Source organism: Sinohyriopsis cumingii, chromosome 5 (assembly GCF_028554795.1).
Source record: "Sinohyriopsis cumingii isolate HCF-2022 chromosome 5, ASM2855479v2, whole genome shotgun sequence".
In the NCBI taxonomy this organism is placed as follows: domain Eukaryota; kingdom Metazoa; phylum Mollusca; class Bivalvia; order Unionida; family Unionidae; genus Sinohyriopsis; species Sinohyriopsis cumingii.
The window spans coordinates 74551127-74567410 of NC_142965.1; the positions used below are offsets into that span (position 1 = coordinate 74551127).

General features: G+C 33.5%; 1 protein-coding gene across 2 annotated transcripts in view; it reads right to left on the bottom strand.

The window, feature by feature from the left end:
- Nucleotides 1-1590: 1590 nt before the first annotated feature.
- LOC149799458 (leucine-rich repeat-containing protein 63-like) overlaps nt 1591-16284 on the bottom strand; it is a 37240-nt gene continuing 22546 nt past the window's right edge. For both annotated transcript variants that reach the window (XM_089958819.1, XM_089958820.1), the window contains exons 9-11: nt 12494-12638; nt 6305-6399; nt 1591-3516 (exon numbers count right to left, since the gene is read on the bottom strand). In XM_089958819.1, the coding sequence (XP_089814945.1) occupies nt 3309-3516; nt 6305-6399; nt 12494-12638 (448 nt within the window). In that variant the 3' untranslated portion in view covers nt 1591-3308. The remainder of the gene's footprint in view (nt 3517-6304; nt 6400-12493; nt 12639-16284) is intronic.

Sequence of the window (16284 nt, forward strand, 5' to 3'; positions counted from 1 at the left end):
AAATTTAATAAATCTTATACATGATCAAATGATATAAATATCTTATTTTCTGTTTTCCTTTATTTTTACAGATTTTATTACATTGATAACATTATCATGGGGTGATAACCATATATACTTACATTTATCATGGTTTCATTACATGGTTTTGTCTTCTTGTATGACAAAATGTAGGTCCAATTGGTTACAGACAGGAGCAGTATTTTTAGGCTACTGGTCCTGTTGGTTTGAAGGACTTTTTGGCAAGTTTCATTCACTGATTTGGGATAAAGTCTCAAAAGGAGTAATATTTGGCTCAATATTGGAAACTCCAATATTTATAAACTGTATAAATTACATTTTCTTTTTGGTCAAACAAAGAAAGCTGCATACTTGTGCTGATGACCATCCCTTGTACGCCTAAAAATCCAAATAATTTCAGATCTGTAAAAATCCAAATAATTTCAGATCTATTTTACAATATGACAGAAATATGTCCAATAAAAGTTTTAAATCAAATGGTATGCAAACCATTTACCCGAACTTCTGATCCCTTACCGCTTCTTTATTTTAAAATTAAACTTTGTACACTGTCATTTCCTGATATCTTTATTAATACAGCCATTGTTCAGGCATTTTAATAATGAAACTAATATTTCTTTTCATTTTTTTTGTATTTATGCATTCTGTGATATATCATGTATATATATATATTTTTTTTGTTTTAATATTATCACTATATCTGAAATGTGTATGGTGTCATTTGTCTTTGTGGCTGTTGTTATTATGCTAATTTTAAATTATTTGATCTGTATATTTTAGTGTAAATATTTGGCACCTGTTATAATGTCATAATTGTTTTATGTTGCATTAATCTAATAGGTAGTGTAAATATTTGGCACCTGTTATAATGTCATAATTGTTTTATGTTGCATTAATCTAATAGGTAGTTTTGAGTTTGCAGTTTTATGATATCCAGATCACAAGTATAAAATAAAATTTCTTGCATCTATCTTGTATCGGTATCTAATGTCAGATATCAGTCATTTATTGTTTTCTCAAAATTTGAATGGACTGCTAAAAAAGCTTAAGGCAGAATGAGTCATTGTTTAATCACATCATAAATGTTTAGCTTGTGCAATCAGCCACTTATATCTATCATAAAGATGTAACACATTCAAAAGAAAATCACAGAGTTTATAGAAAAAATGATCCTAATCAACAGGTCAGATGATCTCATCCTTAGTGATTCAATGATTCAAAACAAGTCTCAACTTTTGTACATCTGAGCTTACTGATGTTCAGACACATATACTGAGTGGTTTTAACTTGATTATATAATTTTTTATGTACAAATTTTAAATGTCGTAATGCCTTTACTGTTGAACAACCTTCTGTGGAATAGCCACTATCAGCCACAAATATCTGTCATAAAGATGTAACACATTCAAAAGAAAATCACAGAGTTTATAGAAAAAATGATCCTAATCAACAGGTCAGGTGATCTCATCCTTAGTGATTCAATGATTCAAATCAAGTCTCAGTATCAAAAAGTATGCACTGGCATAATACACATATATGGAGAAGTTAGGAAGGGTATAAACAATCAGATATGCGACACTTGATTTATTCACATAATAAAAATACAAACTCAAATTAATCTGTAAATCTTCATAAATATTTGCAAAATAATGTACACATGTACATTTATACATGGCTACAAAAATATTCATCTTCACATTGTCAAAAACATGGTCTTCATCATAATATACAATCCATTTTTTTAATGCAGCATGTCAAATATTTCTCTAATACAAAATATGTACAGTATTTCCTCTTCAATGTTAAACAGACTTTCAAAAAAATTAACACACTATCACAGAACTTTTGAGTATAGGTACTTCAGTGGTGAAATTGATAAAAATTGAGGCTACTTTTCACTGAAAAGAAAACTTGGAATATTTGAGTTTTGTTGATTAATACTTATAACTTTTATTTATGCTTTGTGCACAAATACTCTCTTGGACTGCTCCGGTGGTCTAAGCTATTAGAGCCTATGCCTCAGATGCAGGTGGTTGCAGGTTCGATCCCCAACAGAGTCATACTAAAGACTATAAAAGTGGTACTAGCAGCTGCCTTGATTGATGTTCAGCATTAAGATGTTAGGGTTAGGACTTCCCAGCCTAAGTACAAATTCTCTCCTGTAATATTATTAAGTACAAATACAATTTTGTAATATTATTATTCAATGCAAAGACATTATAAATGTTGACACCAGGATGCCATCAAAGAACAATTATAGTAGATGTACAGTGGTCACTCACCGTAATGTGCCTCATTATGATATATCCCTGATATAACATGGGTTCTACCTCATTATAAAATACATCAATATAACATATGCACTGATATAACATGGGCTTTACCTAATAATAAAATACATCAATATAACACAGGCACTGATATAACATGGGTTTTACCTAATAATAAAATGCATAAATATAACAAAGACACTGATATAACATGGGTTTTACCTAATAATAAAATGCATCAATATAACATAAGCACTGATATTACATGGGTTTTTCCTCATAACAAGATGCATCAATATAACACAGGCACTGATATAACATGGGTGTATCTTATTATAAGGTACCTCAGATATAACAGTTGTTACCTCATTATATGGTACCTAATTATAACAGACTTAAATAAAAAAATGGGTGGTCATTTATAAAAATGAAGCCTCAGTAGAACAGTTAACATGGGTGGTCCCTCATTATTGAGTTTCTAAGTATAACATGGATGGTCCATCCTTATAAAATGCCTTAATGTAACACATGCCCATGTATAACAGTTATATGGTCACTGAACTCACAATAACTGACTCTTAATTTTGAAATTGCTTCTTAAATCCATTGATTTAATTTTTGCTTGTGTAATATCACATAAGATATATCCAAAACTAACATTTTTTGCAAATTAAATACAGCACTACCTCAAAAATGTCATACATGTTATAATGAAGGACATTATAGCTAGCAAGTGCTTTACCCTTTATTCCATTGTCTTGTTTGCTATGTAACCCAATATGAGGCAGACTCATTTAAAACAAAGTTGACTTTTAAATCTCCCCTGAACAGCAGTGCAGTTAGGTATCATTGTAGCAAATGTTTTTCTTAAGGTACATATAATGTCCCAAGGTAGGTATAATGTCCCAAGGTAGGTATTATGTCCTAAGGTAGGTATTATGTACCAAGATAGGTATAATGTCCCAAGGGAGGTATTATATTCCAAGGACACACAAGACCAAAAACAGAGCTTTCTCTCTAATCATCCAGCATCTCACTGTCTTTACCGTAGAGAATTTCTGACAAGGTTTCCGTTTTGTGCTTGAATTTGTACAGACATTCCGGGGAGCAGGCCCTGAACATGAATGGTAGGTTAAAAATATTGAAAAACTTGGATACTGGTCTTATTATCCTCAGTCCTGGGCCAAACAAGATGCCTTGACAACAGTCACATCTCCCCATATGACTGAAATATGAAAAGAGAAAGAAAAAAAACCCACATAGATAATATGTCTCCAATCTACATATGGCTGTACATACATACTCTGTGATTTAATTTAAATTTCCATAAAACCACCCCAATTCCACTAGACCATGCCTCTTCAGGCTGTATTGAAATTCTAAAACTATTGTGCTCATCTACAAAGTATGTCCACCCCCATTATATCCTGTGGTTTGAAGTCTCTTAATAATGGTGTCAGAGAAGTTGCATAACATCAGTCACACACATCCAAATGTGTGGGATAACACTAACCACATATGCACATCTAAAATGCAGGGATAACAATAATCACACATGCACATCTAAATGGGAGAGGTAACATTCATCACATCCATGCATTTAAATTGGGATAACATAAATCACACGTCAAGTATATCAAAACTGGATGAATAACATTAATCACACAGGCACAACCTCCAAATGGGAGGAATAACACTAATTATACATGCACATCCAAATGAGTGGGATAACATAAATCACACAGGTACATCCAAATGAGTGGGATAACATAAATCACACAGGTACATCCAAATGGGAGGGATAACATTAATCACACATGCACGTCCCTATGGGAGAGATTACATTAATTACACATACACATCCCTATGGGAGAGATTACATTAATTACACATACACATCCCTATGGGAGAGATTACATAAATTACACATGCACATCCCTATGGGAGAGATTACATAAATTACACATGCACATCCCTATGGGAGAGATTACATTAATTACACATACACATCCCTATGGGAGAGATTACATAAATTACACATGCACATCCCTATGGGAGAGATTACATAAATTACACATGCACATCCCTATGGGAGAGATTACATAAATTACACATACACATCCATATGAGAGAGATTACATAAATTACACATACACATCCCTATGGGAGAGATTACATAAATTACACATGCACATCCCTATGGGAGAGATTACATAAATTACACATACACATCCCTATGGGAGAGATTACATAAATTACACAGTTACATTCCTATGGGAGAGATTACATAAATTACACATACACATCCCTATGGGAGAGATTACATAAATTACACAGTTACATCCCTATGGCACAGATAACATTAACTACACATGCACATCCTAATGTAAGGGATAACATTAACTATACATGCACATCCTAATGTAAGGGATAACATTAACTGCACATGCACATCCTAATGTAAGGGATAACATTTAACTACACATGCACATCCTAATGTAAGGGATAACATTAACCGCACATGCACATCCTAATGTAAGGGATAACATTAACTACACATGCACATCCTAATGTAAGGGATAACATTAACCACACATGCACATCCTAATGTGAGGGATAACATAAATCACACATGCACATCTAAATCGAAGGAAAACATAAATCACACATGCACATCTAAATCGGAGGGAAAACATGAATCTCACAGGCACATCTATGTGAGCAAGATAACATTAATCACACAGGCATACCCAAATGGGCAGGATATAGCATAATCCTCACATCTTTCAAAATGAATGAGGATAATGATTCAATTATCAAAGGTAGGGAAGCATGTTTTTTTGCGCTGTGTTATCTTGTGTTGCTATAATCACAAGAAAATGTGACATGAATCTGATTCAAATCAAAGTCTGCATTCAAAATTTTAACATTAAGATTTATCAGATTTACTTGGAGATTTTAACCAATTTTTATATTATTAGCTTATTATATGTCTATAGTAGTTAAAGCACAGAAAATCATACAATTCTAACCAAGCGAAATGATCAGATATCTGTATTAGACTCTTCCTCATCTAACTTAGTCCACCAGCTATAGTGATCACAGGCTCTTCTGTCTTACATAGTCCACCAGCTATAGTGACCATAGACTCTTGTCTTAGTCAACCAGCTACAGTGATAATAGACTCTTCTGTCTTAGTCCACCAGCTACAGTAATCATTGACTCTTCTGTCTTACTTAATCCACCAGCTACAGTGATCACAAATTCCACTGTCTTACTTAGTCCACCAGCTAGTGATCACAAATTCTACTGTCTTATTTAGTCCACCAGCTAAAGTGATCACAGATTCCACTGTTTTAGTCCATGAGCTACAGTGATCATAGACTCCTCTATCTTACTTAGTTCATCAGCCACAGTCATCACAGACTCTATTGTCTTAGTCCACCAGCTACAGTGATCATAGATTCATGTCTTAGTCCACCAGCTACAGTAATCATTGACTCTTCTGTCTTACTTAATCCACCAGCTACAGTGATCACAAATTCCACGGTCTTACTTAGTCCACCAGCTAGTGATCACAAATTCTACTGTCTTATTTAGTCCACCAGCTAAAGTGATCACAGATTCCACTGTCTTAGTCCACAAGCTACAGTGATCATAGACTCCTCTGTCTTACTTAGTTCATCAGCCACAGTGATCACAGACTCTATTGTCTTAGTCCACCAGCTAAAGTGATCATAGATTCATCTGTCTTAGTCCACCAGCTACAGTGACCATAGACTCTCCTGTCTTAGTCCATGAGCTACAGTGATCATAGGTTCATCTGTCGTACTCCACGAGTTACAGTGATCACAGACTCCTGAGTCTGTCTTAGTCCACCAGCTTCAGTGATCATAGGTTCATCTGTCTTACTTAGTTCATAATATATAATAGTAAATCTGGTTTGCAAATGATTTTAACAAAATGTTGTGAAAAACATTGTAATATGAACATAACTCAAATTCTTGACCAACCTTTTAAGGATTCTAAGAACTGATTCTGGAAGACTCCCGGATTCTTTGTGTCGCTTTGCTTTGTACAGTGTAAGGCAAGCAAGATCGATCAGACGCTGAAATGTGAACAAAGTATTTCAAATAGTGTTATGACCAGACACTGAAATATGAACAAAGTAATACAAATAGAGGTTATATATAAAATCATGTTCTACAATAATGTGAAGAAAATGTTTTAGTTTTTAGGCAGTCTTGATCTAAACTTACTATGTAGAAACCATTTGTTTTAATTAGACTCAATAATCTGTAGACCCCAATCTCTCAAGGTTTTCTTTTTTTTATTACTCTAAGTGCAAGCCATCCACAATGCTTGGTTAAGGACTTTACTCTAAAACAAATGTCATTCTGCAACGCCCAGTTTTCTTTGTGTCACAATTTCCTTGAATTTTGATGTTCTGACATCCAAATCAATTGTCTTCTTTCTTTTCCAATGTGTAAGATATCCACAAAGCCTGCTAAAGGTAAATGGTCAAGAACTTTAGAGTTGGGGATGAAACTATTTTACAGTTATCAGTGATCACAACATTTGACCTTTTGACCTAAAAAGCAAAAGACTTCTTTGTTCAATTGCAAGTCGATTATATCAGTCCAGGTCTAAGGTGAAAAACTTAAGTTATTTTGCCAGATCAGCATTTATTCTCTCAGTCACTGTGACCATGACCTTTAATCTTTTGACCCTCCATTCAATATGCTTCTTTTTTACCCCAAGTGTAAGTCATCCACAAAGCTTAGTCAAGGTCTGTAATGCATAACTAATGTCATTGTGCAGAGATAGTTTCAGTCACAATGACCTTCCTCTGACCTTTTCACCCCAAAATCGTGTTTCTTTCTTACCACAAGTGCAAGTCATCCACAAAGAATGGTAATGATAGATGGTGTAAACCTAAAGCTATTTTTCAGAAGAAAAAAAAGTAATAGATGGTTTGGTTTGTTTCTTTGTAAAGTGACAGGGCTGGCCTTAGGCCGATTGGACAGGTTTGGCTTAATTTGGCCCTGTCCTCACAGGGAACCTGTGTGTTAGTAATTTTTTTAAATCTTTGTATAAAGAGAAAGTAATTTTAAGGCGATGGAAGAAAAGTTTAAGGTCAATATCATATAAACTTGTTTAAAAGTTTATTTCCAAATGTCATGCTCACAGGTGGTCCCACATGTAAATCCAGGGGGCCCCGCCTAAAATGATCCAAATCGGGCAACACATTTGCAAAGGTCATTACCGTACAGTGCAGCAATATTTTGAAATATAACAATATATACACAACTGTTTATGTCATTGCAGTGGCAAGCAGAGTAAAAATAACTGCGAAAGGACAGTAATTTATCTGGACTGATCTGATGATGAAAATCAAATCAAACGATCATGATCAGGAGTCCATGGTCTTAACCACTGAATCGTCATGGCTACAGATAAACATACATACAGATAGTCATATGGAACAAAGTTGTGACATTATATCCTCTTGCTCTTGGTGGACATACAAAATAAACATAGAGGAGGGCACCATGTAATTAATACAGTGAATGATGATATGTTGTTACAATTACTGATAATGACATAATATCATATGCTCCACCTTTTGGTGATTGCATAAATAAACAGTATGAGGTGGCTACCCCAGGCTTATTACAGTGAATGACAATTTACTAAACAGTATGGCTTCCCTGGGCTTATTACAGTGAATGGCAATTTACTAAACAGTATCGCTTCCCTGGGCTTATTACAGTGAATGGCAATTTACTAAACAGTATGAGGTGGCTTCCCTGGGCTTATTAGAGTGAATGGCAATTTACTAAACAGTATAAGGTGGCTTCCCTGGGCTTATTACAGTGAATGGCAATTTACTATACAGTATGATGTGGCTTCCCTGGGTTTATTACAGTGAATGGCAATTTACTAAACGGTATGAGGTGGCTTCCCTGGGCATATTACAGTGAATGGCAATTTACTAAACAATATTAGGTGGGCCTCCTGGGCTTATTACTGTAGCAGTGAATGGCAATTTACTAAACAGTAGAAGGTGGCTTCCCTGGGCTTATTACAGTGAATGGCAATTTACTAAACAATATGAGGAGGGTTCCCTGGGCTTATTGAAGTGAATATTAAGTTACTAAACAATATTAGTTGGGCCCCCTGGACTTATTACAGTGCATGGCAATTTACTAAACAGTATGAGGTGGCTTCCCTGGGCTTATTACAATAAATTGCAATTTATTAAACAGTATTAGGTGGGCTCCCTGGGCTAATTACAGTGAAAAGCAATTTACTAAACAGTATGAGGAGGTTCCCTGGTTTTATTACAGTATATGGCAATTGACTAAACAGTATTAGGTGGGGCCCCCTGGGCTTATTACAGTGAAAATGAATTTACTAAACAGTATGAGGTGGGTTCCCTGGGCTTATTACAGTGAATGACAATTTACTAAACAGCATGAGGTGCCATTCCATGGGCTTATTACATGTACAGTAAATAGCAATTTACTAAACAGTATGAAGTGTGTTCCCTGGGCTTTTTACAGTGAATCACAATTTACTAAACATGCAACATCTTATTCATTCAATTTGTATTGAGATGTTTGCTGCTGACAGAGATCCGACTGCTTAGTTGAAGCCTGATAAAACCTATTTCATTTGTACTTCTCTTAATCTTTAAAAGGAATCACTTTTAATCACTATTTGTGTTGAATGTTTAATTGGGAAGTAGATGATTTTATATTTGCAACGACTGTGATAATCATTCTTCTAAATCATCTCTGCCTTGCATCTCAGACAAAATTCTTAACCTGAGAGTGGAGTCTTCCTATCCAATAACAATGCAGAATGAAGGGTTCTATTTTACACATTCCCTCAGGAAAAAAGGAGGTTTACATCAAAATGGTGTGTAATGAATACTAATGCAAATCTGAAATAGCATGACAGCCATTGAAAATACCATCACTGTAATGTCCAGCAGAAAGGTTTCAGTGTAACATTTTTTGGTTATGTTTAAATATACAAGCATTAAAAGAACAGTCACAAAGACCAATAAGGTGATGGCAATGCATGTCATCTGAAATATGTACTGAAGAAAGATTGTGCAATGATACAAATGTAAACAGGTGAAAAAATAAAGTGCACTCTTATCCCAAAATATTAAATGAGAAATACCGAAAAACATTAATATAATTCTCAATTCAACTTTGATCTAAAATTATATAAATAATAAAAAGAATATGAATTTGTAAAAATAATAATTACATCAATGGCTTTTTTTAAAGTTGAAACTGGACAATGCAAATGGTATCTGTAGCTATGTAGTGAGGTCAATTAGTGCAAAATGTCCTGTTTGAGCGACACTGAACTTTAACCAAAGCTCATTTTAGTACATTAACATGTTGTAATTGATGTTTATTTTGATGAGTATGAAAAATAATCCAGTGATGTTAGAAATCATGAAGATTTGCCAGTTTGCATGCACTATTTGCTCAAAGAAGAAGATCATGTAATGAAAGTCAGCAGTCATGTGATAAAAGATAGCACTATTCAACACCAGCATTCTACACTGGGAAAAATTATCATACATATATGTGAATGTGAGAAAAAGTGTCTTTTTTACATTTCAGGAGATTGTTATGAGTGCATCTGTAAACAGATAATACAGGACACCTTTATAATACAGCCCAGCATATTTGGTTCCAGTGAAGCTTACACTTTTTCAGAACACTCCACAAGTCAAAGCTGATGTCAGTCATTAGTCAGAAGTAACCAGGGAAAATCACCAACCAAAGACGAAAGGGACCAGAAAACCTTGCAGATTTTAGTATGACTGTGTGATCTGAAGTCTAGTGATGTGCAAAGCAAATGGCTAGACCAATGTGCTATCAAGGCCATTTTTCAATTAATAGTTCCATGATATGTGCCATGCTTACTTACTGTAGTACATTCTTATTTCATTTGCAATGGCCGATGGCAGGGCTTCAAGATGAGACCTAATGATAGTGTTGTAACAGTATTACTATATTTTATTATTATGCACAGATTTAAATAACAGATGGGGCCAGCTTTCTGAATCACAAAATGACCTCATAATGAATGACTGCATTATAAAATATTATTACATCACATTATTACTCACAAAATCATAAACACAAACTGACAAATTCCAAATAGCTTCACTGAAAAAAGGAATATATAGTATTGTTTAGTTTTAATAATCGAATAAAGTATATTTTGGATTGGCTCTGATTCATTATTTAACTAGCTCTGTATAATCAAATGAAGTACAGGTAATCGTAAAATTCTTTGCTGTGAAAATAAGCATAGGCAAGGTTTCAAGGAAGCAGTGGGACTATTAATTAAAAAGATACTGTATTTATTCTAATTTAGGTGCCAATATCAGCACACTTCAAAATTTGGCAGTGCCTGTTTTTATACAAATTGGAAAAGGTTGAAATTTTTATGACACCAGCTTAAGAGGTTAATTTTCTTTGAGAGGTTGACAAGTACATGTTGAGGTACTAAAAATAATAATAAAATGGCTACAGGTACAAGCAATTTTCTGTTATTAATAACATGAAAATTCATTACTATCTGAGAATCTTGGAACCATTTGTTTATCAATCAGTTTACTCCTTATTTTCAATGTACTTAAAATAATGCCATCCAAGATCCAAGTTTTCTCTCACCATGCTATATCAACAATGCCATCCATGTTTCCTCTCAACACGCTATATTAACAATGCCATCCCAGTTTCCTCTCTCCATGCTACAACAACAATGGCATCATAGTTTCCTCTCTCCATGCTATAATAACAATGCCATCCCAGTTTCCTCTCAACATGCTATATTAACAATGCCATCCCAGTTTCCTCTCTCCATGCTATAACAACAGTGGCATCCTAGTTTCCTCTCTCCATGCTATAACAACAATGTCATCCTAGTTTCCTCTCTCAATGCCATAACAATAATGCCATCCCAGTTTCTTCTCTGCATGCTTTAACAAGAATGCCATCCCTTTTTGTCTCATAATGCTATAACAACAATGCCATCCTAATTTCCACTCAACATGCTATAACAACAATGCCATCCCAGTTTCCTCAACATGCTATATTAACAATGCCATCCCAGTTTTCTCTCTCCATGCTATAACAACAACGGCATCCTAGTTTCCTCTCTCCATGTCATAACAATAATGCCATCCCAGTTTCTTCTCTCCATGATTTAACAAGAATGCCATCCCTTTTTCATCTCATAATGCTATAACAACAATGCCATTCTAGTTTCCTCTCACCATGCTGTAACAACAATGCCATCCCAGTTTCCTCTCACCATGCTATAACAACAATATCTTTTCAATTAGGTGTTGAATAAATTGGACAATGGATTATCTCAGCTTTGTGTCAAGGATGATTAAAATCCATTACTTTTTCAGTGAAATGTAAATCACACCATGAAACATATTAAACTTATGTGTACAAACTACCATCACAGAAAGCACATGCTACCAGACTTCTGGTCAGTCTAAGTGATGGTTAACGTAAACTAACCAATTTCATGACAAGACCAATCAGTACCAAATAAGGTTTAAAATGAATCACATTTATATTAATATTTCAGTACCTTCACTACAAATAAAATAAATGAACATAAACTCAGTGTGTTTCATGTTCTGTAAATTTAAAAATGAAATATTTTTGTTCTCACTGAGACCCATTTCATTTGCTTGCAACTGTGTACATTCTTCATGTAGCATTTAAAATAACAAGAAACTCTGCAGAGGGTTTAAAAACTTAAATGATGATTCTTGGAAATAATGTTAGCCATCAGCTGATCTACTGTTCAACATTAATTTCCAAAGGTATATAACTTAGTTCAAAGAAGTTTTTATGTCAGCATTGTTTCATTGTGTAACACACCAAATTCTTGTCAACTTCATGTATTTCCAAGTGATGCCATATTTTGATATAAAAATGATTCATATTTCAAGAATTCTTTAACAGAAAAATAGCTTAAAAAGGAATTCTTGTAAGCAGAAATGTGAAAATTTAGCAAGAAAATTTTCAAATTGGGAGCACCTATGTTAAAGGACATTTTAACAACTTGAAACAGAAAGGTGCCAACTTTGGAGAAGTGCCAAAAGTGGAACAAATATGGTTATACTGAAGTATGCTATATACCTGAGGCTCATTCTGCGTATTTTCTCTCCAGAACAAAGGATGCATGTAATTATTTTTCACATTCAGAAAATCCAGGTGAAGTCTTAGAGCACCAGAGGGCATTGCAGGCAGCTGATTTCCTTCCATGTTCAACTCCTTCAAATTTCTGTAAAAGTACAATACAGTATATCAATTAAGAAAAATAATTTCTGTTTTATTTTAGCTGCAGGAAAGTACAGAGATTTAATATATAACTTCACAAGCTTCTAATCAAAGTCAAACCTGTCTTAGTAATTTCCTCTGAGAAGTGAAAAAAAGGAGAGGCATCTACATTATCATTGATGGCTGTGTAATTTATGAAATTTTTTGTACTCTTTAATTTTAGTAAACCAGCTAGCCATAAAAATCATAATTAATTAAACACATCATATTTAGGTTCACAAAACTTCATATTTTTCCTAACATCTAAAAAAAAAATCATACCAACAGTTAAAATGACAAAATTTGCATGTACAATTTTTTTAATAAAAATATTGACAATTATTTTGTAATAAAGAATAAGAGATTATAATTATGTACAGCTAGGGCATTGTTTGTTATACTTTTTATATTCATTTTTTTCACATCATATTTTAGTATTTTATATTTGAATCAAGAACAGAAGTTCACTTTTCAAAGGGATTCAAAATCATACTTACATATAATTTGAATATGTCAAATATGTATTGTTTGCTATGCATATGTTTGATGAAATCATATAAAAAGTATAAACACCCCTATCAAAAATTTGATTGAAATTTCAGTAAAATCTACCTAATTCGGTGAAATGCCCTTACTTCATCAAATTTTATGGTATTTCACCGAATTTCACTGAGATTTAGCCAGAATTTCTGAAACTGTCAGTGAGATTTTGTGATTGAAAATTCAATGAAATTTCATTGAAAAAATATAAGTGAAAAACAGCACTTCACCAATTTAAATAAATGAACCTTTATTCCATTTTGATATAATTTACTGTTTGTTTCTTGTACATTTTCAGCAAAACTTTATTTCTTGTTTCTGATGGTTCTAACTGTATTATTCATTTTGGCAACAATAACTTCTTTCCATATGTTTTTCTTGTTGTTTCCTTCTTTTTTAACTGGAATTTGATCTAACTGCCCTCAGACAAGAAGACTGTTTTCAATTTAAAAGCAGAATTCTACTTTTCTCCTGACCTAATTTTCCTTGATATGGACCATTTTTTAATGACATGTCCAATGCAGTTTTCAAATAATGGTCTGTCCAGTCGCATTCCACAATGATACTTACAATAGTGTTCATGCCATACATTATTTAACAGATGATCACTGTAAAGAGCTTTCTGACTGGTCAGAGTCTGCCCAATGAATCTTCATGTAACAGAAACTAATGGGACAGAGTCTGTACCTGCCCAATGAATCTTCATGTAACAGAAACTAACGGGAATAAGCATGCTTGCTAAATATGGCATTTCAAACTATCAAGCGGGACAAGGACACAAAAAGTTTGAATAACAGTTTCAAAAATGTGTGAAAATGAGAATGCCTTGAATGCAAAGTCAGTATGAATGTAATAAATAAATCTGTAAGAAAACTAAATGTCAGGACTTGCATTTTGCGACTTAGGCAATAAAGATTTAAACCATTATTACCAACTCTATAGTAGAGTCTAATGTGTTAAATGAGAAGGAATCGGACCAGGATGATTTGGAAGTTATATAATTCCAAATTGAACCAATTCCAGAATTTAAGGAGGGACAAAATAAAGATCACTGGTGGGGAAGTGATGATATTATTGCCAAATATCCATGTCTATCAAAGATGGTCATATTTTGCAAAGTTGTTCTCATGACCCATAAATAGAAACATCCTTCAATGTCGTGATTGATATTGTTTATATTAGAAAAATATTCTAGTTGTGTTAAAATTCCGAGTAAAATAAGTGTAATTATATCACGATAAACATTTGTCATGGCTGCTTATGGATCAAGGGCTCATTAAAGCAATGACATGAGCATCACAATTTGTAACTTCAAAAATCAAGTATCCAGTGCAATTCCAATATCTTGTTTATATCATATACACCACTCCCTCTATAATTAGTACCCCAATAACTCGCAAACAAGCTTATAATGTGGAGTCAGGCGTGGACCTCATTTTTAAATTAGAAAATATAAATTTTTTTTAGCCCTATTTGTTTAACTTGAAGAAAATTGTGATCACAATTGGTAAAAGGAACACTGATGTATCGCTCATTTAATCGTCAAACAAAGTAGATTGGTCCTGGAAATTGTACTCAACATTATGAAATTATCAATTTTTAATGAGAACTCACATATTTTGTTACATGTTCTTTCCAAATTATTTTAGTACACCATAAATAACAATACTGAATGAAATTTAGATCAATGAAAATGTCACACCTGCTGGAGGCATTAATTTGATAAATAAATATCAATTAAATAATTTTTTATTAAGTGAAATTTGTGTTTTAGTTCTATTTTTTGTTTGGCTTAAGTGTAATGATCATAAATGCAATGTGCCATCTTGTATTCAAACATAAAATGCGTCAATCAACTGCAAAAGCCTATGTCTGTGAGCATATCGCTGAGAACTTAATGAAGTGCCAACCATATTTTGATATCTGACTTAGGAAGTATTTGTTGTATGGTTGCACCAAATTAAAAGCTGGCCTCCTTTATATTGTCAAGTTAACTGCATCTCTTGTATCAAATAAAGGAGGTTGAATAAAAGAAAAATAAAAAAGCAGGCAAATCTAACATTCTGAATATCTAGCGACCCCGGTCGTAAATTGCTTGAACTCATTCCAACTGATCAATCAAACACAGTTATAAATATTATTGTGCATGTAATATAATGAAACTACCTTAAATTAACTTACTCATTCATAAATGTGAATAAGGATAGCAAGGCAAGGCCAACAAGTGAAATGAATACTTTGTCAAATAAAGAGCTTCGTTTCAGATAGGATCATTGTGGAGAAGCGAGTTTCAGAGAATTCCTGAACTGGCACTTTGAGATATCCTCAAGTTTAAGAAGTATCAATAATATTTGCAATGAAATCACAGCATCATTATTTTACTAACTGAGCAATACAAAACTTTTGTTTCAATCTAGACAATTGTTTCATGAAATAAATGTTGCTAGTGTTTGGAAAAAGGAATATTGTTTCATGGTGTATCAACAGTTAGTCTGGTGGTTATTTTGGAGATTACCTGCTTTGAAATTGGTAGCCATTTATGAAGCAGGAAACCAGACTAATGAACAAAAAGCAATGATGTAATACACAAATGTTCTTGAGCACACATACATTTTGTTTGAAACCAGTTGGAATAGTGTTACTGATCTTTCAGATGTTTGGCATCTTGAAAATAGATGTAATTTATTTAGAATAACAAATAACTTCATTAGAAAAATCACTTCACTGACAAGTATTCTCAGTGCAATTATAAAATGAGTACCAGAAATTAAACAGTTCTTTTACACACACACCTCAAGTCCTGTAGTTTGTTCAGTGTTCAGTGGGGATGGATTACTTATTTTCTGAAGGTCACTTGGTAACTCACACCCTCATTTATAGGTCTATCTTTCTGGACCCGACTGTGTGATAGTTACTGAGGGAGATGTGTAACAGTTGTATAAATTTGTTTCATTTATGCTGAAATATTACAGTGATTAATAAAGTGCTGTATAATTCATATCCATTATTTTCTTAGAAACCTTCTGAAATGTCAGTGAAAAATTTCTGAAATTTCAGTGAAAAATTACTGA